The following is a 25,425-nucleotide window of genomic DNA, read 5'->3' as shown; positions in this document are numbered from 1 at the left end:
AGAGGATAAAAGAGTGAGACAGTTTGAATCCTGTTGCAGCGTCACCTACTAAGTGTACCACCTTGCATGAGTCACCTCATCTCACCGTGACTTAGTGTCCCTATCTGTAAAGCAGAATGATGGTAATAGCAAACCTATCCCAAAAGACCGTTTTGAACATTTAAGATGCATATTACAGATAAAATGCCCAAACTCCTGCCTCTTATGTAGACAGCATTCCATAAGCATTGGCTATTATTAATGAAGTTTGGTGGCTTCAAGTTTAATGGTACTAGATAACATATTGTGTTTCAAAAGAAGTCTGAGTTGTAAGCCAAGGTATTTAAACGAAATGTGTAAATCACAACCTCTCTGACAAACTGTTTTTGGAATGGGGCTTTTTTCAATATCATACAAACCGCATTATACAGGTGCTATATTAAAACGATGATCTTGTATATAGATTTCCCCATTTTCTAAATAGTGGCTTAGAAATGTTATTCAATTCTGATTAATATCAGAATGAGCTTTAAAAAGTGAAAATATTTCAATAGAAAGACCTCTAACCCTTCTCAGAGGTGAGCTGTCTTTTCTCAGGGTTTTATTTTATTCTCTAAACATATCTAATTCCTAATTTTAGATTATAAATGTCTGAATAAAAAGTTATTCAGGCAAAATTACTATAAAGTGTGTTTCAAAATTTTTTAAAGTGGTGCTTATGTCTTGGAACAATGTAGCATTAAAGTTTTTTGAATGTGTCTTATAATATTGTTTGCTTTCTAATTAATATACTAGGTACATTTCAAGATAAAATTGTGAAGTCCAATTATGAATTCTAGTACAACATAATGACAGCAAAAAAAAGAAAACTGAAAATATGTGATGTGTTCTATAAAAAATTTAAAGATGATTGAAAGACTTACTTACCCTTATTTTTCTTTTGTATCATTTGAAACTAGTTTGTCAGCCTTAACTGTGAATGCCCTTCTCTTTTTGCAAAAGAGAAAAAGCATTTTTTTTACTTTATCTTTAAAAAGTAACTTGTATGTTATCTAAATACCTGTCTACCTTCTCTAATGGGCGTATATGAGAATATTAAGCTGCAGAACACTTTAAACCATGTTTTTAGAATTTCATCAGTAAATGTTCACAGCAATAGGGCTCATACATTACTGTGATTAAGATGCTATTTATTTTTCATAGAAAATATAAATTATGTATTAAGCACTTACAGCCTTTATATATTTAGCTTATTACTTTAATCATAAAATGTTCTGTGCATAGTCATTTACTAGATTTACTTAATATGTAGTAAGTAGCAAGTCTAAGGAATAAATATCTTCTCTCTTTTTCTTTTTCCGTATTTCTAGTTCACATTTGTATTGCTTCTGAATTCTTTTTTGCAGGGTATCTTACAATTGGACTTTCTTCAGTAAAGCGAAAAAAAGGAAACTATTTACTTGAGACAATTAAGTCAATTTTTGAGCAATCCAGCTATGAAGAGCTGAAGGAAATTTCAGTGGTGGTTCACCTAGCAGACTTTAATTCTTCCTGGCGTGATGCCATGGTCCAGGATATTACACAGAAATTTGCGCACCATATTATTGCAGGAAGATTAATGGTTATACATGCTCCAGAGGAGTATTACCCAATCCTAGATGGCCTTAAAAGAAATTACAATGATCCAGAAGATAGAGTCAAATTTCGTTCCAAGCAAAATGTAGATTATGCTTTTCTGCTTAATTTTTGTGCCAATACTTCAGACTATTATGTAATGCTTGAAGATGATGTTCGATGTTCAAAAAATTTCTTAACTGCCATCAAGAAAGTCATTGCATCCCTAGAAGGAACTTACTGGGTAACTCTTGAATTCTCTAAGCTTGGCTACATTGGTAAACTCTATCATTCTCATGATCTCCCACGTTTAGCCCATTTTTTATTAATGTTTTATCAAGAAATGCCTTGTGATTGGCTATTGACTCATTTCCGTGGTCTCTTGGCTCAGAAAAATGTGATCCGTTTTAAACCATCTCTCTTTCAGCACATGGGCTATTATTCATCATACAAAGGGACGGAGAATAAGCTGAAGGATGATGATTTTGAAGAGGAGTCATTTGACATTCCTGATAACCCCCCTGCAAGTCTGTACACCAACATGAATGTGTTTGAAAATTATGAAGCAAGCAAGGCTTACAGTAGTGTTGACGAGTACTTTTGGGGGAAACCACCTTCAACAGGAGATGTTTTTGTGATTGTATTTGAAAATCCAATTATAATAAAAAAAATTAAAGTAAATACTGGAACAGAAGATCGGCAAAATGATATTTTGCATCATGGAGCCCTAGATGTTGGGGAAAACGTTATGCCTAGCAAACAAAGGAGACAATGTTCTACTTACTTAAGACTAGGAGAATTCAAAAATGGAAACTTTGAAATGTCAGGTGTAAATCAAAAAATTCCATTTGATATACATTGTATGAGGATATATGTCACCAAAACACAAAAGGAATGGCTAATTATTAGGAGTATTAGCATTTGGACTTCTTAGCCAATTAAATCAGTATGTTCAGTTTCTGAAGCAGGTCTTCCTGCTTCCTCTTTTGCTACCTTTGTCTTTTGGAGGGAAAGCAATGGATGGGATATGTTAAAAGAAACATTAATTACATTGGCAGTTTTCATTTATACATTGTTGACATAATTTTACTCTTAATACACACTTGTATTTATTTTAACGTCTGAAGTTGAATATCAGTCTATAGCTAATGCTACTTTCATTTATATTTTTAAATGTTCGTAGTTTTAAAATTTCAACTGATTGTCAAAAGGGTAATATGAAAGATTTTAAATGAAAAAAATTAGTTTGTTGGATGATGATTTTTGAAAAATAGTCACCAACTGTATATACTTCCTCAAGAATTGATAATTCATTATATCATCAGATAGCTTTTATTAAGCAGCTGTGGGAATATACAGTTGGGTGGAATGATAATCTGGTTTATTTTTTCTGTAAACTTAAGTTTCCATTGACTTCTGTACATCTACAATGAATACCTCCTCATAGAAGTGGTGTCTTTACATAATTTTTTGTGTAGGTGACACTATGGAAAAAGAAAAAAAAGACTTAAAAATATCTCTCCCCTGATTATTTATATGAAAGGGGACATTGTTCATTGTTTAAAAACATTTAATTGAGCACCTGTTGTTGATAAATTTTCTGGGGGAAGCAGTCTTTTTCAAGTTTCCCTTTTGAAAAAAAAAAGAATAGTTAAGCTCAATATTTTCAGGTTACATTGAGTACCCACATTTAATAGAATAAATTAGGGAAGGCCTATAGTAGTTAGCTCATTCGTACAGACATTTTCAGTATATGCAGAAAATTTTTGGAAATTGATTTTATACATTTTGTATTAAAATCCATGTGATTGAAATTATTGTGATTTATCATATACTTTTTTGGAATTTAAATGGGTATATTATAAAGGAGAAAAGTAAGAACCATAGAAATTAGTTGACTTTTCTAGAATCAAAGATCTATTTCCTAGCAAGGCCAGAATGAGAGATCTGATATTCTGATAACCAGACAATGCTCTTTTTCTCATATGATTTCTCCTGACAGATTTATGCTTTCTGTGTTCTATTTGCTACATGACTGTCAGATAATAAGTTATACCATCTGGAAATAGGTGGTACAATTCTTGCATAAATAATATTATCCTAAATAATGTCCTAAATGATGCTTTTTTGGTATAAGCACCCAAATAGTAAGCAAACTTGACTGAACTTTTCCTAATAGGGATTGGAGAGGGTGTCTTTACAATGTGTCCGTTAAAGTAATTCAGGACACCTTAGTGTGTCCCAAAGACATTGGTTTTCAGAATGTCCTGAGCTTGTCTCTTCCTTTTTGTTTTTTAATGAACAGCAAAAACTAAGGGATTTATTATAAAGGGAAATGGAAGGTGCTTCATATATGTTTAAGAAACTCAAGTATGTGTTCATATAGATGACTGTGTGTGTGCGTGTGTGTGTGTGTGTGTGTGTGTGTGAAGGCTAGACTTTTGCTAGTAAGACAGAATGAGGAAATCTTCCTGCTCTTCCTTTTCATACTGAAACACAATCCTTAAGATTTACTGGTATGCTGTGGTCCAAACAACACTAGGATATTTTTATTTTATTCGTTCTCTGCAAATAAATGAGAAACTCAGATAAAAAATGGAAACTTTTTATTTCATTTATAAACAGCTGTTGTGTATTTTCTTTGTATTCAGCTACTAAAGTGTTAGAAGAAAAACGAACCTTTCATAAGAGGCTAAATATTAATATTTTGTGAGGCACCTAAATCTTACAGTCATAGGAAAATATGAACACTGCCACTAAATTATTATCTTTACCTTGATTTAGAGGATACTTGCCAGACACCTAAAAATGTTCTATTTTCTTTATTTTTCTTTTATTAACCGGCTAGTTGATAGTATTGTGTGTATATCTCAGAAGTTACGAATGGCATTATTTTCTTCACTGTCAATGATAAAAGGTACACAATTGTATGCCAAAGACATGTAATATCAAGAGCTAGACAGACTCCCTGAAATGAGTTGTAACCCCTTATGTATTCTTCTGGGAATGGGTTTCTAAAGATCAGCTATTGGTGTCTATCAATGTCTTAAAAATGTTTCAAGAAACATTGCTGAGGGTAGCAGTGAAGTTGGATGTTTGCTAGGAAATTATGAAAACAAATGTGACTCAGAGAGGTCATTTCACATTTTATCTTTATATCCTCTCTTTACTAAACCTGTTTGGATAAGTTGGTCAATCATCCAAGGATCCTCTATGTTTTCTTTACAGTTGACACTGGGTCAATTTTCTAAGGAAAACACCTTGACAAATAAAGCATCTTCATTAGAGGTCAAGAGGAAAAATAACTATTCTCTTTCAAAAGAAAATCTGAACAATTTTTTTTAGCATGGCCCAATGTTCTATTTCCTATATTTAGAAACTTTGAATAAGGGTCTAGTAATCTTGTCTCAGAGGCATAGAAACAAAAGTACAGTTATTAGGTTTAACTACACTCAAACTATTTGCTATTTTTAAACATTTTTGCTGGAAGTTTATATATATATACATATATATAATACATATATATATAATTTTCTTTGTTAAAAATAACAATTGAAAAAGACTGGCATGAGACATGAATGGTTGAGTCATTTAATTGCCATACAAATAAAATGCTGACAGGTTTCAAGCAAAAAATATAGTATGCACCTTAAATAATGCCTCAGAATTGTATAATTTAAGCTGACTAAAAACCTTACTTACTTTTAAAATTCTCCTTAGGGGAGCCTTTTCAGCAGTTATGGACATCAAAGAAAAAAATATCTTGTAAAAGCACAATGAAATTTAGAAAATACACATTTTAGTGGCAATCACAAATGTGGATATAAAAGATACATAAAACATGTTAATGCAAGAACTTTTTCATATTCATTGAAAACTGTAACTTTGTGCTATTTATAAAGTAGATATTTTCCAGGTATGAAAAGATAATTTGGAAACCAACCTGTCATTTAGATCTATTTCTTTCATACAGCTACACTATGAGTTGTGAACATTCCATTTCTTACTAGGCCAGTATTCTCTGGGAATTTTTATAATGCTATCATAGAAAAACTGTTCTGTATAATAATTATATATAAATGAAACAAACATTTGCAAATTATAATATATGATGTGGTATGGAAAGTACCTACATTTTTAGATGCTCAAATATTGGCATATTTCATGTCAATATTTGCCAATTTGTCAACAAGTTTATGGCAAAGAACATGATACCAGGATTAACATTGAAAACACTACATCCAGTGCCATCTAACAATTGAAGGAAACAGTGTGTAATTCTCTTCTTTTTCCTTGACAATACATCCATCAACACAGTAATGGCATCATATTACTGAGTAATAGAGCTCACGCTTAAACTTTATAATATTTATTATGGGATCTACTGATAAAATGATTTACCGTTTTGTACAAATTCAACTGATTTTGGGGGTTTTCTTGTGAGATTTAATATTAATTTTAGGATAATTTTATCCTGTTTCTTTTGATTCATGATCCCAAACTTTCTAGATCTTGCTTCTGTCATTCCACGTCTTATTATGCCTCCTCAGCTTTGTGTTTCAACAAATTTTATATGCATGCCTTTTGTCTTCATGGGAGACAAAACAGAAGGTTCATACAGACTTGATTTTAACACCCAGTTCTGCATTACCAGCCTCCCAATATGAGGAAATTTACTTAACCTTCTTGAAACTCAGTTTCTACATCTGTGAATAGGAATAATTTTACCTCATATGTTTTTAAAGGTAGCAATTTTACCTTGTAGCTCCTTGTAGAGCTGGAATTGAGATAACATAAACTAGGCACACAATAAATATTTGTTTCCTTTTTATCCATGTCACGTATATGTAACAGGATATGACCCTGGAAAACATTACCAGAGGCCTTCATCGTAATCAATAACAATTATAAAATTTACTGCCCTTTAAAAATGTTATTCAGCCTACCTTTTCATATTTTGTCCAGAGAATATCATGTGGAATTATATAGACACTTTCCTAAAATCAATATATATTCCTGTCATTCTAATTTATTACTCTAGAAACCTTATCAAAAATATCAAAATTGCCCCTGGTGCTCTCATCACAAATAATAATATTCATTTCTGTTTTAAGAAACCTTGATCCATTTACATTGAAAAACAAAGAAACATAAAGTCATTTCCTAGTTTCTAAGATGTTGTTTAGAATCTACCTTAAGCTCAGAAATGCAGTCTTCAGAATCTTTTTACTTTTTTTTTGTTAATGTCAGGGTCCGGTTCTCTGGCATCTTTTCTATCATTGGCAAAAGTTATCAATGCACTGACCTATAAATTACCTTGGCAGTGATGTTTGAAATAGGTATCTTATCTGCTAGTCTACTTTGAGTTTCATTGTTGAGTTTTCCATTACTTTGAATTTCTTTGTTCAGATTGGGGTTATTCTTTTTAGGAAGAAAAAGGCCATAACAAAATTCAATGTGATTAGTTATTGCCATTTATTTTTTGTTTGCTTTTAAACTTTTTTTTTATTTATCCCAAACAGAGGATATATCTTTTATTACTTTTTGGCATGCTTTGAAATGATTTCATTATTGCATATGTGCATGTGTGTATCTACATATGGTTAATCTCTCAATCTGTGTGTATGTATATATACATATGTGTATGTACATATGTGTATATATGTATACATACTTGAATATTATGTGAATGTGTGTATATTTGTGTATATATATACGTATATACATGTATGTATTTGTATATGTGTTGTGTAAGTGTGTCTGTGTGTATGAGAGAAAGACAGAAGGATATGCACCATTTGCATTATTTTTTAGCCTTTACACCTCCACTTATTCTTGGATTTTCCTGACACACTGTCCTCCTGGTTGTGTTCCTCTTCTGAACTTGCTTTTGCTTTCATGTTCTCACTCACATCTTTTATACATGACATCCTTTGAAAATCACAGCACATTAGAGATCTTTGTGCATCCTTTTAGATACTTTAAATTTATTAAAAGTGTACTAGAGAAGGCCATCTCTCTCAAAACAGAATTTTTCTTTTAGAGTTTCAGGTTTATAGTTTTTATTTGAATTCTTTAACATTAAAAGATCAAACTATGAGTTGCATAGCATTCTCTTTCTAAGCTATAAAAATATTAAGATAACAAGGTTGCACTTTCCCAAAGTTCTAGTCCCTTCCACCTCATTAATCTGTTCATCACATTTACCCCAAGTCCAGGGTAGAATTTGCTTCAATAATCCCAATATTTTCTGAGATGTTTAATATCCTATTTTTAACATTGAAATTGAAATGTATGTTTGAGACCATTTGCCAGATAACTGGATCTGAATATCTTTTCTGAAAAACATGGATTTGAGACCAAAGCAGTTTTTGATTTGACTGTTGTTTCAGCTTTCATTTCACTCTGTCTAGATGCTCTCTTGGAAGATTTACCAAAAAGTTAAATTGATTATGTGAGAAAGTGATAGGTAAATTGTATATGACCATAGAAGTACAATTAAATTAAGAATATGGCATGATCAAATTTTCACCTTATATTGGATTAAAAAGTACCCTAAGTAGCCATCTCCTTAAAGTAGGTGAGCCAAAGACATAATAATAAAATATTCAATATTTTTCTATAAAATACAAATTTCCATGAGGCACACATACATTAAATTTAATATAAAGAGAATCATTACTTTATTTAAGAGTTGTTTAAAGGTGCACAACAACAGTGAGTTACCAATATTCAGAACCTTAGTCTATAATTTCAATGTACTGTAGGTTACTACAACTTTAACCACAATAGCTGGCATAACCTAAATCATTCTGCCCAAATACAGGTAATTATAGTTTTGATGTATAAAAATTACCAAAATAAATGCATATATAAAGCAATAGAGGCTGAGAGTGTTCATAATTGAAAGCTAACTATTGCAAAAATATTTTAAATATTTAATTTATAGTGCACTCAAAGTTCTGGAAGAGACGTAGGGATTTGTCTCTTCCAACCTTTCCCTCACTTTACCGTTTATTATGAAGGTACCGAAAGTATGGCACAGAGATATGTGGCAGTTCCACATAATCAACAAAGCTCTAACTCTATTAGAAACTAGACATTTAAAAAGTACTTTTTTTGTAACTTCATCTGAGTCAGGTTTCTCATTGAATAATAATCTGTCAGTTTTGTCTATAGTATGTTCCAATTGGAAAATGTTTAAGGTAGTACATGCCTCTTTTCTCCATAAAATACCCCACATTTGTTTAACTATTTGACATAGTCCTATTTTTTCCATCTTTAATAATTGATAAAATTTTCCCTACTTTTAAACATATGTATGTATTTTCTGCCACACTTAAACTTTGTTATTCCACGTTGTTACTTACTTCATCAATGAGTGAAAGTATAGTTCCAAAAAGTTAGAATAATTATCTCAGATCCTTTATCATAATTGTCCAATTATCTCAGATCCTTTATCATAATTGTCTATCCTTTAATGTAATCTGGTTTTCAATACAAGTAACACTTGCATTCTTACAACTGTGCATTTTTGGTCACTAAAGGACCATGTGACGATATCAGTAGTTGTCAGGAGCTATTCACTACCCTTAGAAAATAAACTCGGTAATGTAAACTATATCCCACACTTTAACAATTAATACTGTTGAATGACATTGAAGGATTGTATCTTTTTTTAATAAAGAAGCAATATATTAAAAATAATTAAACCTCCTAAAGTCTTTTTTTTGTTTTAGAAATCAGTCTCAATTTTCAAAAGGGCATTTGATATCTGCTAATAAAATGAACAAATAGTTTTTCTTTAAATGAAAATATCTATAAGCTTAGCTGTGTGTAGAAGTACATAATAAATGTTTTCCATATTGAATAAAAATTAAAATCCTATTAATGCAGTTGTAACTTCTCTTCTTAACATTTCTTAAGCTCTAAAACAAACATAATTAGACACATTTTCTGTTGCATGTGGCATCTTTACCTACCATAATTTGGTAATCAGTCATGATCAAAATCACTTACAAGAACCAACTATTTTTGGAAAAACATTTAGAAAATTTGTGACAAATTGTCAAGATTTTCAAGACATATATATGAATTGTCTGTAATGTAATGGTTGGGGATATTTTCGTTAAATCCATAAACCAATGTATGTATTCTGCCCTCTAACTTTCTGCTGAGTTACTGTAGTCAATGGTAAATATAGTCAAAGTAGAAAAGACACATTCACCCTGAATATTCCCAACAACCTATCTCTCATTCAATTCTGACTATAATTGAAAGTACTCCTTTCAATTATTGTGGTAAGGAGGCCTTTCTGAGCATCCAGATGTGTAAAAATAACAACAGGGGAAATGTTACAAACATGAGGTAAAAGGATGCAGAGGAAAAGTTGTACTTCATGATTTTGCCTCAAGCAAGTTCTTCTTTCCTGTCAGCATTGCAAATTACCATAGCTCGACTTGCTTGCATTCAAGCAAATCAAAACTTGACTCCCTGAGAGGGTCAAAAGACAATTTTGGTACGTATCTAGTGTTTTTACTTACTTGAACAAACAGGTCAAGTTTATTCTTAATGAAGTTAAAATTTCAAATTAAACCTGAAGCTCTAGTGTTTTCCATTTTACTAAGTGGATAAACACTTTTCTGCCATGGGATGAACTACAATGAGATGTTTGAATTGATTTGGGCAATTGATTTGGGCAATGATGAGTCATGTGTTTGCTATAAAAGTGATACAAAATATAAGTGTCCTTCAAGTTAAAGCAATCTAAACCGATCATCTTTGAAAAGTTAACAACATATTTTGTAATATTTGTTTCCTAGCAAATTTTTCAGTTGTCCAAACCAAGGTAATGTAGATAAAGCTACATATTTTCACTCAGTGTACCACCAAATAAGTGGGTGCCCAATAGTGTTGATCTGATGCACTATTAGTTACCATAAAAATTATTTTCTTTTATAAGAAGAAAGTGAAATTTGTTTAATTATTTTGATATCTATTTTATCCTTATGAATATATATATCAATGTTAATTTTTTATGAATAATTAAATTTATTATAAATGCACTAATTTTTCAACATTCTTCTGATTTTCATCAGTAAATTGAATAACCATTGTTGCAATGAAATTTACATATTGCTCTCATAATATGAAATTTTACAAGGTATAATTTCACTTAACACAAACAATAGTCCTCATACCACTTTTTCATTTTAACTTTAATCTCATTATTTATGTGATTAAGTTTGCAATTTTAGCCACTCATGTGTTAGGAGCAATAGAGATTGACATTATGTAGGTAGGAAAATACATTTTTAGTAACTTAAGAAACAAGTTGTACATACTATATCAACATTTCACATTAGTGAATTTATTATCTTGCTGTATAAACTTTAATAAAAACATTAATTATTTTTATTTAAATTATTTAAGGTTCCTCTATTTGACTTCAAAGCAAAATAATATCTGAATTGTACAAGCACTGTGAATTTGTAATAGTCTAATCACAGTCTAATCACTAAATTCAATTAGTACTTTACTAAATTTCTTACAGTATGCTCAGGACAAATAATTTATTGAAATGAGTATACTCAGCATGGCAGTTATTTTCATGCAAACTTAAAAATTACAAGACATGTTTAGAAGAATTATAGCTGGATAACACTAGACATTCACAAGTTGTAAGTTAGCATAAGGGGATTTATAAGTAATGTGCCTACGTTCATAATCAATTTAACAGTTTTCACTAACTTGACCCAATAATTTAGGGTGTATTTCCAGACCACAAGATAAAACTAAATTTTGTCCATTTTTACCAGATGATTCAAAATTTACCATTTGATTCATTTCTTAATAAAACTGCCTGTCAATCTACTAGAATAAATAAGAATATAAATAATTCAATATTATTTATATAAACAAAATCAATGGAAAATGACAATTTTATCTAATTTAATCAATGTGTGTGACTTAGCAAAGATATTCCGTTCCATTTGACAATTAATCTTTATGAATTAATATTTCCTTAGGAATTATGTAGCTAAATTATATTAAGAATCCATATTTATTGAAGGGTAAAGGCCACAGAGTGAGACTAAATTATCTAGGTCCAGAGAAAAGGCATCTAGGGCAATAAGGAAAGGAAACAAATATAACAAATAACTTCTAATTTACAGATCACTTAATGTAAGCTCAGCCAAGAACAATGCTTACTACATAAATATGTTCCAAGCAACTATGAGACACTGTGTGAAGGTTTCATGTTCATTTCACTCTCTATTTAATAGATTAAACAACCATATAAGGTAAGAGGTATTAAAAAAGCTAAAGAGCGTATGAAAAATAGGGTTTTACTAACTTGTCCAAGGTCACATAACTAATAAATGAAAGAGAGAGCATTGGATTTCAGGTTTGTGTAATTCAAAATCTATGCCCCTTATCACTATTATACATTGCCTCCTAACTACAATAATAATTTATTGAAAACCCATTTGTCTAAGATGGGATTTTCTGGATGATATGACTATATTAAAATAACATTAAATAGTTGAAAAATGAATTTAAATAATTAGTTTCTTCATGTAAAACATTTTTTTCTCATTTTTTAAACTTGAACATCTAAAACACTTGCTTCTGTAATTTCACTGAAACACAACCTAATTTCTCTTATTCCAAAAAGAAAATAAAAACTCATGGGCTCTGGGTATACTAAAAGCCTCCAAAAATTATAACTTTGTATTAATCATATAATAGTCTTTCATAACACCAGCCCCAAACATACCAAACTGGTAGTTAGACAGTATGTATGCAACATTTTTTGTGTGATTAACTATGTTTCTAAATTTCAGCTATTATTTCGGATGTTGGAAAACATCAGTAAACCCCAAAGTTGTGTTTATTGGCCTATAGCTTACATGTACTGAGTGTTTAATATGTATTTGGTACTCTCCTAATCGGTACTTCCATTACCTATTATAGTAATGATTATAACAAGTCATCATGCAAAAGAATCATCTTTACAATATATTGAAAATGTGTGTTTCAGACTACTGAATTCTTCCCTGTAAATCTAGGATAGATCTAGGAATTGGCACTTTCAATGTATTTTAGTTAACACTGATGCAGATTGTCCATTCACTCCTTTTAGAAACACTACATTACATCCTTACAAGTCTATGAAGTATTAAAACAGAAATGACTATTATTATTGCTACTTCAGTGATGAAGAATCTCAAAGTTTGAGTTAAGTGATGCATCAAAACTCTGACCTTGTTAGTGAAATATTAAGCCCAGTTCATCTCAACATTATTAACCTCTGCTCACACTTGTCTAAATTACTAGTTTTTAAGTCTGGCTGTTCATTAACATCTCTGGGGAAGAATTTCACCCATTCCTGAGCTCCATGCTCAGAGTTATCATAACTGTTCTGGAGTTTCCAGGCATCAGCATACTTTTAAAATTCTTCCTAAGTGATCCTAATGTGCAGACAGATTTGACAACCACGGAGCAACTAAGACTGTACCACAGTAAAATTCCAAAACTTCCCATTTATCCAGTTTGAAAGATTATAGATTAGAAAACATGATGACAGGCGTAGATTATTCTGTGTTGCTTCCTGCCCTTTAGGTATTTCAATACTATTATTGTTGTACTGAAAAATAAAAGTTCCAGTCAATTTTTATGGTTTTGCTGGGTTTATAGAGAACACTCTGCATGCCTTCCTATTGAATCTGGGACTCTCGTTTTTGGAGAACTACGTAAGTGATCTGTTTTCCTGAGACTTGACATATGCACCTTATTAATTAGAGACTATAAATCCACTTTTTAACACATAAAATCTAATGATGACATCTTTGTAGATATTGAAATTCAAGAATATAAACAGCATTGCCTTCAACCCACTGCTGTTTGTAAACTGAGCTGCCTTCCTCTTTCCATAAAATTAACTAAACATATTCAAGAAAGAAGGAGAAAAACTATCAGTTTTCCACAGTGGACTTTTTTTCATAAATCCTTCAAATGTCAGCATGTATGCCTTGTCTCATTTAGTCATAGCCCATATGATCCAAATCTCCAATTTATTTGTTTTTCTTTTTCCAAGAACTGCGTACTTTAAAAATTTGTCAAATTTTTAAATTTCAGATAGCTGAAACAGAACAAGTCATATTGACTTGCTCTAAGTGTTTAAAAGGTTTGAGGTTATTGATATAGGCCTCAATATATTTCCACAAATGAAATAATGTATTTACATAGAGATCTAAAAAGTGTACGAAACTTGAGATAGCTATTTGAGTCAAGAAAAACAAGGACTGTGAATAGTGTAAATTATGTAAATATACACAGATAATTCACACACACATATTCACACATAGTTCCAAGGATTCCCCTATATCAATTCCAACTCAAAATTTCTCAGTCATTTCTGGCTAAAGAGAAACATGTCCATTTAATTAAAATCACTTTTTTAAAATCTGATCATCTATTGTTTATGAGATCAATGAATACATTATTTTAATGCTCTGTCTTATTTAAAATATTTTTCTACGTAGTGTTGCTAGCTAAAATGAGGCTTTTTTAAATAAATGGATACACCTCAAAATAATAATTTGAGATCAGTTTCATCTTGGACTCATATGATTTTCAGATTTTATCTGCATAAAATTAGATTTTCTAGAAAACTAATTTGTATTACTTATTTTCTCTATAAACCTTGCTGAAAATGAAAACTAATAAGCTTGAATTTATGGGTTTTATGTATTTTAAAACGTAATGTATAGAGATTTCTTATAATTATTTGACAGCTTCAAGATAACCAGTTTTTTCTTTAAACATTCCACTGATTAATACAAAAAGTAACATTTTTTTCATGAGATGAAATGAAACTTGTTCTTAGGCAAACATCACTTAATTAAAGCAATTTATAGTGAATACACTCAATTAACTGATTATGAACCTGCAACACCAAAAGATTTACCAGATTTGTTCACAATTTTACTGCTAGCTGATATCAAATAAGAAAAAGACAAATCAATATTATATCTTCAGGAACTAATAACTTTTTTCATCCTGCAAGTTTGTGAATTCAAAAAAACTGTATTTTCAAATAACTAAGAATTTTTTTTTTATTATACTTTAAGTTTTAGGGTACATGTGCACAACTTGCAGGTTTGTTACATATGTATACATGTGCCATGTTGGTGTGCTGCACCCATTAACTCGTCATTTAACATTAGGTATATCTCCTAATGCTATCCCTCCCCCCCCCCGACCCCACAACAGGCCCAGAGTGTGATGTTCCCCTTCCTGTGTCTATGTGTTCTCAATGTTCACTTCCCACCTATGAGAACATGCAGTGTTTGGTTTTTTTGTCCTTGCAATAGCTTGCTGAGAATGATGGTTTCCAGCTTCATCCATGTCCCTACAAAGGACATGAACTCATCATTTTTTATGGCTGCATAGTATTCCATGGTGTATATGTGCCACATTTTCTTAATCCAGTCTATCATTGTTGGACATTTGGGTTGGTTCCAAGTCTTTGCTATTGTGAATAGTGCCGCAATAAACATACGTGTGCATGTGTCTTTATAGAAGCATGATTTATAATCCTTTGGGTATATACCCAGTAATGGGATGGCTGGGTCAAATGGTATTTCTAAAAGAACTAAGAATTTTTAAAAAGATTTTGGTTATGTAATTAGAGTGCACAATAGAATAAAACAGCCAGGTTTTATATTTTCACTGGCAAATGATAAAGAGACAACTTTGATTAAATACTCATAATTTTTATAAAACCTCCAAAGTTTCAAAGTAGGCAGATGATGGGTAATAATTAAATAGAGTGACAGTGTTATATGCCAGGTTAAAAAAAAAAAAAGACATGCGGCTTCATCCACAAGCTTAGCAAAATATGAGAAAGTAAGAAACTGTGGCCAAATCAGATAAAGGTAAATGAGAATAAGTTGTAGAAACTGACCTTCAAGTTAATAATTAAATCAGATGGTATCATTTTCCTCCATCTTGTTATTATTGTTTAGATTTATAATAGTACAAAAATAAATGTTTTATGAATTATTTTGGATGCAATTACAGTGAATAACCATAATATAAAATGTCTCATAATAGGAAAATAATGCCTGACACTTTTAATTACTTAACATACCTTTTTATACATTTTTTAATGTCATTTATTTGGCAGCTATTTAAGGAGTGCCCTCTGTATCCTGGGCCATCTCTTTCTATCCAGAGTCCTACAAGTCACCTTGTATCATTATTAGGATATAGTATAAAAATTTGTCCACTTTTAAATGGAGAAATAATACAGATAAGTGAAAAAATGATGTAATAATTTGAGTTCTGTACATGACTCAGAGACTTGGACAGAATTGACAATTGTAAGTTTTTAAGTTAAACCAAAGCTGAAATTTCTAATCATTTAGAAGCTAGGAAAAGTTCTGTTTCAAATTCAATTGATCACTTCATAAACAGTTTGTTCATAATTACTTCTTCTCTGCCTTTCAGCGTAGTCTTGTTCAATTGTTCAGAGTGTCCTTTTTTTTTTTTTTTTTTTTGAGACAGAGTCTCGCTCTTTTGCCCAGGCTGGAGTGCAGTGGCACTATCTCCGCTCACTGCAAGTTCCGCCTCCTGGGTTCACGCCATTCTCCTGCCTCAGCCTCCCGAGTAGCTGGGACTACAGGCGCCCGCCACCACGCCCGGCTAATTTTTTGTATTTTTAGTAGAGACGGGGTTTCACCTTGTTAGCCAGGATGCTCTTGATCTCCTGACCTCGTGATCCGCCCGCCTCGGCCTCACAAAGTGCTGGGATTACATGCGTGAGCCACCGCGCCGGGCCCAGAGTGTCCTTATTCCCAAGTTCGTGATTTTCATAATAGTAAGAGATCAAAAAACAAATCTTACAAGCAATAAATTTTATAAATAGTCTTCTCTTAAGATGCAGCACACCAACATGGTACATGTATACATATGTAACAAACCTGCACGTTATGCACATGTACCCTAAAACTTAAAGTATAATAAAAATAAACAAATAAATAAATATTCAACACCTCACTCTAATTGGAAAGAAAATGTGCCTACAGAAGTTAAAGCACATTCTATGAGTTTTAATCTTAGGTGCCAAGAAGGATCCATGACCTCCACATTTGACAGAGAATAGAAAGACTCCACGGTTTTCATCATAATCCAAGGGAGGTCAGTAATAGTCTATTTGCATTTCTCGAGGGCTCTCTGGGGCCTCACTATCTTACATAAAAGTGAGTTTAATCATAGGACTTTCAGACATTAGCCCACAGATGGGACATATATTTTGGGATGGAGAACTTTTAATAAATCACATTACCTAGGTGGCCTCTCATTCTACTTCTCCATATGGCAGACTCTGTAGGAAAAAAAAAAAAAAATGCTTCCTATAATGTTTCTTCTTTACCACAGAACTGTCAGAAGAAACAGCCGAGAAAAACTTAAAACTAAGCTACAATATTTGGCAAAAATAATTGTAGTTTTCAGAGGAGAAGCAATTTTTCTGGCGTATATGTAGGATAAGAGTATCTTACCTTCCTTAAATAATGTTATCTTTACCAGTAAACATGATGTATTTGCCTTAACCTAGTCAATTTCTTTTACCTGAATTCCCTTAGGTTTAAAATCATAATTTTTCAAGATAAGGTTCTAGTCTTAGGAATGTTGCTTAAGATCCTGAAATAGAATGATACTATTATTTCATCCTGGTATTAAAATCTCTAAAATTTTCTACAAAACTAACATTCTATGTGTTCTGTGGCCAATGTGATAATAAATCCTTACGTAACCACAGAGAAAAATATCCTATACATTTGTATTACACTTTTGCAAAATAAAGAAAATATTTTGGAATTAAACTAATTTCAAAATCCAAGAATTTCTATGAAAGAATTTTTTAGCAGTAACCACAGATGAAAAGAATATCATTTTGTATCTTTTCATAGTGTCTTTATAACATAATCTAATCATTGGTGTTTTATAATCTTTCATAATTTTTCATATATTTGATAAATCCTGATGTTGGGTTTATTTCTATTGAAACACCAGTAATTGTTTTATGTCACTTTGACTTTTTTCTATAGTTTTGTTTTCTGCTTGTTTGATTTATCTAAATTATCATCATAGTTGTAATCTGAGAACTAGGCAAACATAGGTACTTTTGACTATCACTTTGGGGTGATACTATTTACCCAATATGATTTTTTCCCATTTTACTCTTGAAGTATCCTGTTGCTTACTCTTTTGTGTATGCATACATTTGAAACATATGACCTCCCAAGCATTCTTCTTTCTCTTATTTTACTTATTGTGTTGGCTTTACTGTTTATGTATGATTTAACATAAATAATTATTTTGTTTTCTCTCTCCCATCACCCACCCCATTTACACGTTACAACAAGACTTCATCAGCCCTGGGATCATGATTTGAATTATATTATCTGTGCCATTAAACAAACTTGAGCCTCAATAATATCTGTTCAGATTTTTTCAATGGCTATTGTTCATTGATAATTACATTCTGGGGACATGCCAGAATGAAATCTCATGGTTTCTCAGCCACAAAGATTTGTTAAGAATCAAATTCAAAGGTATTTGACTTGGTATTTATGATTCGTGGCAAACCCAAGCATAATCTTCAGCAGATCTTTAAGCTTCCTGAGCTTATAAGCAAACTCTGTGTGTGTCTGTGTGTATGTGTGTGTGTTCCTATGTGGGTAAATTTTTCTTGATAGCATCTCTGTGCTTTCATCATTATCAAAAAGTTTCAGGACCCCAAAATGGTTAAGAAACACTGACTATGTGCTAGTTACATTTCAAGAATATATTTCTACATAAAAATGTTGTATTTATTCTAAAGGCAAAAGCCATGGAACAATGTGTACTTTTAAAATATTTATGAGGAATTAAAAATTCAATTATTATAATGTTTCCATTTTAAAATTTTAGGATGTGATTTTGTAATAGCCTCCAAAAAACATTTAAAGCACCCAAATAATTAAACTAGTAAAAGTTCCTTATAAACCAGAAAGCAAAACAATTTTCCAAATGGGCAATAAAAATATTACTTTTGCATGTAAATAGTTGTTTAAGTGAATTTATTGTTTATATTAATTAAATTCTTTTGGACAATTTGCCACTTAAAAAGATCAGTGTTTGAACTCTATGAAATACTTGTTTATGTAATTTTTTTTGCAAGTAGGTAAGAAAAGTATATTTCATTATCAAATAGCTACCCTGCAATACTAACATAAACAGCTATTTACCCATTTAGACTTAACTATTCAGTCAATTACACAACAGTCTTACCATGTTATTTAATGAGTGGAACAAAAATAAAGGTCTTTATAACATAAAATATTTCATTTATATAATGAAATAAAATATCTTGGGATTAATAAAAATAATGATTTTTTTCATCCTATGTAAAATGTAGTTGATAGCACTGATATATTGATAATGTTATGGGTGAAGTTTACAGTTCATTACAAGTTGAATGTACTTAAACAATCTACATCCTTCACTCCTTCATTCAATCATTTAATTCAGCCATTCCTTATTTGACAAATGTGATTTGTATAATACATTTAGTAATAACCATACATATCATGTTGAATTGTTGTGAGGATAAAAAAGTAAACAATGTTCAATTATTGTTAATATTTTATTTTCTAATTAATTATATAATTTTACTTCATTGGATGTTGTAAATTGCTCTGGTTTAGCCTTTAGACATTTGAATCAAAATGGTCAAATTAGTCTCTAAATTCAGACATTGACTTTGTTCTGCAGATCTCAAAACGAAAGATATGTTGGGATATTTAGACCAGAATGCATGTGAAAATGCTACATGAATGAATGTATTTGACACTGATCTTGAGATGACAATCTACAGTCCTACAATAATTATTCTAACTCCATGTTCTCTTTCGTGCACACTAGCTAGAGCACATCTCACCCACTGACATTGGAATCTATCCTTTCGTAGGTTATTTTTAACGTCTTAGGATGACTTTTATAAATTGAAGATTTAAGAGTTTCTAAGGGGACTGTAGGTATATTCTACTGTTGTGTTTACCACATGTCCTGTTCAGATACACAAAAGAAATGAATAAAACTGGACACAGCACACAGTCTCACTGCTTTGATGGGCAATGATTTTTGACAATGGGTAATTAACTCTTACATCATTAAGTTCCATCATCACAGAATAACCTTAGAATCCTAATAAAATCCCATGGCTTCAAATTGTATTTAATAGCTGCCAATCCAAGCCTCCTGACTATGCTAATCTATTATTTAGAATAAATGAAAAGTGTGTATCAATTTGCCTATTATAATACAAAGTGGGAACTCTCATGCCAACAAGGTTAGGCCAAAAAAATTCAAATAAATTGGAGATGTGTTTTGATACATTTTCTTCCGTTGCTCTTATTGTATCTAACATAGAAATTTCCTTAGGGTGAAGTTTATATAGTGACAAGCATATACAATATTCTTGAGGTATTAGGCCACAGTCAGAAAAAGAGAATATAGGAGGAATTATGTGGTAGAGGATGATAAAAGATTAGAAGTTGAAACTATACCGTATATAATTTTATATATATACATAATTATCTTGATTATAACCTAAATTGTAAAATCTCAATATTATTAGTACCAGCCCAGACACATTCCCTTTGTTTCTTAAATTTTTACTCTCCAAAAATGGGAATCACAGAAACAGAAGATGCTTAAATGTTCATGTTAGGCATTTTTTTCTGAGCTCATAAAAGATTATTTGATCATTTAATGTGTTTTTCTCTCCAATAAGACTGTAAAAAGTTCAGTGTTTCGAGGCTGCTAAACAATGCCCATAGAGTTGACAGTCTCAAGAATGATTGGAAAATGATGGAGTTGGATGCTATAGGTCATACTTTATAAATCTGACTGAAGGAGAATTAGAATACTAATGAGAGTCAACAACAATTTTCTTACCTGCTCCCAGTTTGTAATTCTTGCCCTGGTGGCACATATATTACAAGGAGAATATTGTTTTCAAATTTATAGTCAGAAAGTCATTTAGGTGACTATGACTTTGTTTTTTAAATAGTAAGTTGACTGTCTTGTTTAAAAATGCATAGTGCCCTGGAAAGTTATGTGAATACAATGATTTATTTTAAGTAAAGGGTAGTTTTATAAAATAAAGGGCCAAACATCATATAAATAAATACTTACAGGCTCAGTATCAATCAAATCAGTGGTAAGAGTGAATTTTTTCAATGTATGACTTTCATATCAAATTTTTTTTGGTGATTCAGCTTAATAGGAGTTTATGGTATGGGCCCATTCACGTTATAGCCAAATAAACAAAAATTATCTAGAGTTGTTCATGCCATCATTTCCTTCAGCACAGTCTTCAAAGTAGTTTTCTCATTACCCACTTTGAAAGATATTTCCAAGGAGAGGATAATGCAACCCATTCTATATGTGAATAATGGGTGGGACACAGGCCAATAATCATGATCCAAATTAGTTTGAAAATCAAAGGAGTAAGGGGAGAAAAAAAGAATGAAGGATTAATTGATTTGCTGAGAGCATGTCACATGCTAATTGTTGTTTTACATTTTTCATCTGTCTCTCATGTGATTCAGACCACAAATCTGTATTAAGTATTGTTATCCTTATTCTACCAATGACGACACAGTAGTGAAGTCATAATTCAGACTTGAAATTCTGTCTTCTCTCAATTTTCATCCCAAAATTAGATATCCTCGATGCCAGTTCGGATTCTCTTATTCAATGAGAAAATCACTTCCTTTTCGGCCCTTGTCATCTTTGTCTGTATAACAAGGGGATAAGACAAAGACGTTTGATGAAAATTTCTTCAAGTTGTATCATGTTTTTATTCTTAGTGGGTAGTCCTTTGTAAGTCTGCATACGGCTGGCTGGTGACACAATGTGGGCACCATAGACCGAAAAATAAAATTACTGAAAAGGTGAAGTATACTTTCCAAAAATTAGACTCTAATCAATGTAGTCAGTGCAACAATTTTCTTTAATACCGAATTGCATTTTATATAGCTATTTGCACAGATCTTCACAATAAAACCGTAAGAAAAGGAGAATAGGATATTATCTTTACAGTTCTACAGAGGAGTAAAAAACTGACCTGGATCTAAATAAGTTTAGAGGTGGATTTTAATCCTTTAATAAGCAAAAGACATATAATAAAATTGATAAATGACAATATCAATACTTTATCTAAAAGTAATTTCATAAAGAAACAAAGCCAAAATTGATTCAGTTAACATAAAAAAGAGTTAACCCAGAAGAAAACAATGAATATTGATCTCGATTTCAGCAAGCAGAAAATTTTTTTTAAAAAAAGGAGAAAACAGTGAGAAATTGTTAAGGTGAGTGAAAGATGAGCGGAGGTTGCTCTAAGAAACTATAACACAACTTATTTATTCAAGTGGCTGTGTCAGATTTAAAGATGTGATTTCAATAACTTTTTTGAATAGAGTGTTGTACCTTTGTCTAAAGTAGTAAAATTCATTTGAATTAAAGCTGAATATGGGTTTTCCTCCTCAAATCCAATTCAATTCCAAGGTTTGAAATTGCAGGGGCTCCTGAGAAGAAATGGCAAAAACAAAAAAGAGAGAGAGAGAGAAAGGGGAAGAGAAAAGGAAAAAAGAAAAATCTATAACTTGAAGCTTTGCTTTACAGGGGTAAAGCAAAGACTTACCAAACTTTAGATTTTATACCCCCTCTTTTTTCAGCATATCCAAATAAATTTACATGATCTTATGAGTGTAAATCTTCTAGTCTTCATGAGATTTTTCCAGCTTTTCTGCCTTTTAGATTGACATTTCTAGTTGCTTAAGGTTTCTTCTTCAAAGCAATGGGTATAAAACATGTGATAATTATTAAACAGTTATGGAAAATACCATCTTTATTCCACCACTTTATCAGGTAGAACTTGAAGGTAAAATAAAGTTTGGATGCTGAGTCTACATGTATTGTATTGAATTGTATTGTATTGTATTGTATTGTATTGTACTGTATTGTATAGTGGTTACCAGAGATTTAATAACATAACAGAAGTAACTGAATCGCCTCCTCTGCTCTATGCACTTGTACTTTTTTTATTTCAAAAATGCCAGGAAGATAAGTGTATGCAAAAATATAAAGTTTGTAAAATTTTATACAACTTAATCTATTTGATCATTAGTTAAGTAAGCTTAACTAAATTAAAAATGTATTTTATTGCCACTTTTTTTAACTCTCTAAAGAATACATTTATGTTTTTGAAGGAGCTTTAATTTAGTAACAGTTAATCTTTTTATTAATTTTAGTAAAAATAATCATACCCTTTTAATAATAAAAATTAACCTTTAAGTCTTTAAAATTGCTAGTTGTAAGTGAATTTGTCAAAGATTAATTCATAGTTGCCAACACTTACTGAACAGGTAGATAAAATTAACTTTGTTTATTTAACAGTCAAATAACTTGGTGCTTTCTAGTTAGTTTAAAAATATCAATAATTGTTTCCTCACATGTATTTATGTCCTTCCTTCACAGCATATAGTCAACCATAGAGACTCAATGTAAAGTATTATGATAATTCATATGTCTGAGAAAATAAGAAGATTGATTCATTGAAAAGTTAAATGAATTTGAGATACAGGTATTTCTGACTGCCTAGAGTTACACTGTATGAAATACTTTAAAAACTGGCCAGGCGTGGTGGCTCATGCCTGTAATCCCAGTACTTTGAGAGGCCAAGAACTCCTGAAATCAGGAGCTCAAGACCAGACTGACCAACAAGGTGAAACTCCCCCTCTACTAAAAATACAAAACATTATCTGAGTGTGGTAGAGCACGCCTGTGGTCCTAGCTACTCAGGAGGCCGAGGCAGGATAATCACTTGAATCTGGGAGTCGGAGGTTTTGGTAAGCAGAGATTATGCCACTGCACTCCAGCCTGGACAACAGAGCAAGACTCTGTCTCAAAACAAAAACAAGCAAACAAACACACACACACACACACAAAAACACTTAAAAAAACTGTAAATAATTCAGTCTTGTATTTGGAAGAATGGTGACTTGTAAATTTTGCTGTACATTAATGACAAGTCTCTCACTCAAATAAAGATAACCTAAGTAAAATAATTTATGTCAGGTGAAAACATTCCAAATTTTCTTGGAGAAAAAGCAACAAAAGCCAATAAATAAAGGTGGTTCCCATTACCTATTTAATTATTTAATATCTTAAACTATTATTAAATGCATGCACCACCTGCACTACCCTGACCGATTAACCCCTTAGCTGAAGGAGTTCAGTTTGTATTTTTACCATATGATCTGTCTAGATTCACTCTTTTCAGGATTGATAGAATTTTTTTCTTTTTTTCTTTTTTTTTTTTTTTTTTTGCTTTCTTATTCAACTCTACAGTAAAAGAAAATCTGTGGTTTTATTTGACATAACAGAGCTATCTTCAGCCATAGCTAGAAGGAGGATAGTAGGATAAAGGTCAATTTTTGTCTTCCTTCACAGCTAACAGATATATGTAGCATACTTAAAAATAACTCTCAAAGTCTGTTGCTCAACCTCCCAAACCATTAATTTCCTTCTAGCCAGTGCTAGAGTTCATGCATGTCATAAAAGGAAGGCTAGAGGGACAATTTCTGTATGCATATCTCTGGCCCATGCCCTTCAATGAGACCCAAATATAATTAACTTCTGGGATTTTTGCAATAAATAATATGAGATGACCTCATTATAGAATGAGGGGCAAGATCCTTGGCCTTGGTCTTTCACAAATAATATGACTTTATTTACAGATGAAAAAAAATAAAATAAAAATTAAACATAAACTTTCCTCAACTTCCTGCTTCTAGCCCAGGTAGCATGTTATTACTATTTCTTTTATGAACAACTGAGTTCTGACTAACAGTCTTTAAGAGGAGCTGCTATGAGGAAATATAGATAATAACAAAATAATAACATATTTCTAAAGCTTTGCCAGCAGCAAATGGCTCGCATCTACATACTCTCATTTTATGTGTCCAACCAATGGTTCCACATAGCCATGAAATCAGCTGTTACAATAGGAAGACCACCACTGAACAGTTTTGTAACTCATTTCAGAATTGACTTTGGTATGTGCTTATTGGTGTATTTCTGTGCTTGTTTGTGTCAATTCAACAAAGCTTCCCAAGCAAGGTTACTTCAAACATTACTTGGGCCACGGTAAAAGAAAAATAAAATTCTGTTGATTCAGAGTCACCTTCAATCTCATGTCATAAATTATGTTTCTCTAGTCTTTGATATTGTTTCACATGTGCATGATTAGATTGGTTGAGGATAGACTTTGGGCTCATGATTTACTGACTAATTATGTGGTTTTCCCACTGTAGCTTGGGTTAAATCTTACAAGACAGGCTGAAAACTGAAATTGTTATGACATTTTTGTTTTCTCTACACCATACCAAGTAATGCTGTTTGATTGAATCAAATATTTTCTAAAGACTAAATGTAATCCAAAAAATGATCTGTAAATGTTCCCAACAGGTGTCCCAAAACCATATTTTAGTAAGTTTTTCAATTGGTCCAACAGTTCTATAAATTTTACCTTGGGGTAACTAAAATGGAAACATAATGAATATATTATCTCTATTGTCTAAGGACAAACAAAACACCGAAGTTATTGAGAATCAGATTCCCATGTTAGCATAAATGAGTCACCTAGTTTTTTCAACAAAACCAAGTAATAAATAAATCAACACTTTCAGTTTTCTGCCAGTGTCACAGATG

At 31.5% G+C, this 25,425-nt stretch overlaps 1 protein-coding gene across 18 annotated transcripts in view; it reads left to right on the top strand.

The window, feature by feature from the left end:
• Positions 1-24,893, top strand: part of MGAT4C (MGAT4 family member C) — an 889,611-nt gene extending 864,718 nt beyond the window's left edge. For all 18 annotated transcript variants that reach the window (XM_054664568.2, XM_054664567.2, XM_016923940.4 and 15 more), the window contains one exon: positions 1,386-24,893. In XM_054664568.2, the coding sequence (XP_054520543.1) occupies positions 1,386-2,527 (1,142 nt within the window). In that variant the 3' untranslated portion in view covers positions 2,528-24,893. The remainder of the gene's footprint in view (positions 1-1,385) is intronic.
• The last annotated feature ends 532 nt before the right edge of the window (positions 24,894-25,425 follow it).

Source organism: Pan troglodytes, chromosome 10 (genome assembly GCF_028858775.2).
Source record: "Pan troglodytes isolate AG18354 chromosome 10, NHGRI_mPanTro3-v2.0_pri, whole genome shotgun sequence".
NCBI lineage: Eukaryota > Metazoa > Chordata > Mammalia > Primates > Hominidae > Pan > Pan troglodytes.
This window is presented reverse-complemented; position numbering and strand designations above follow the sequence as displayed.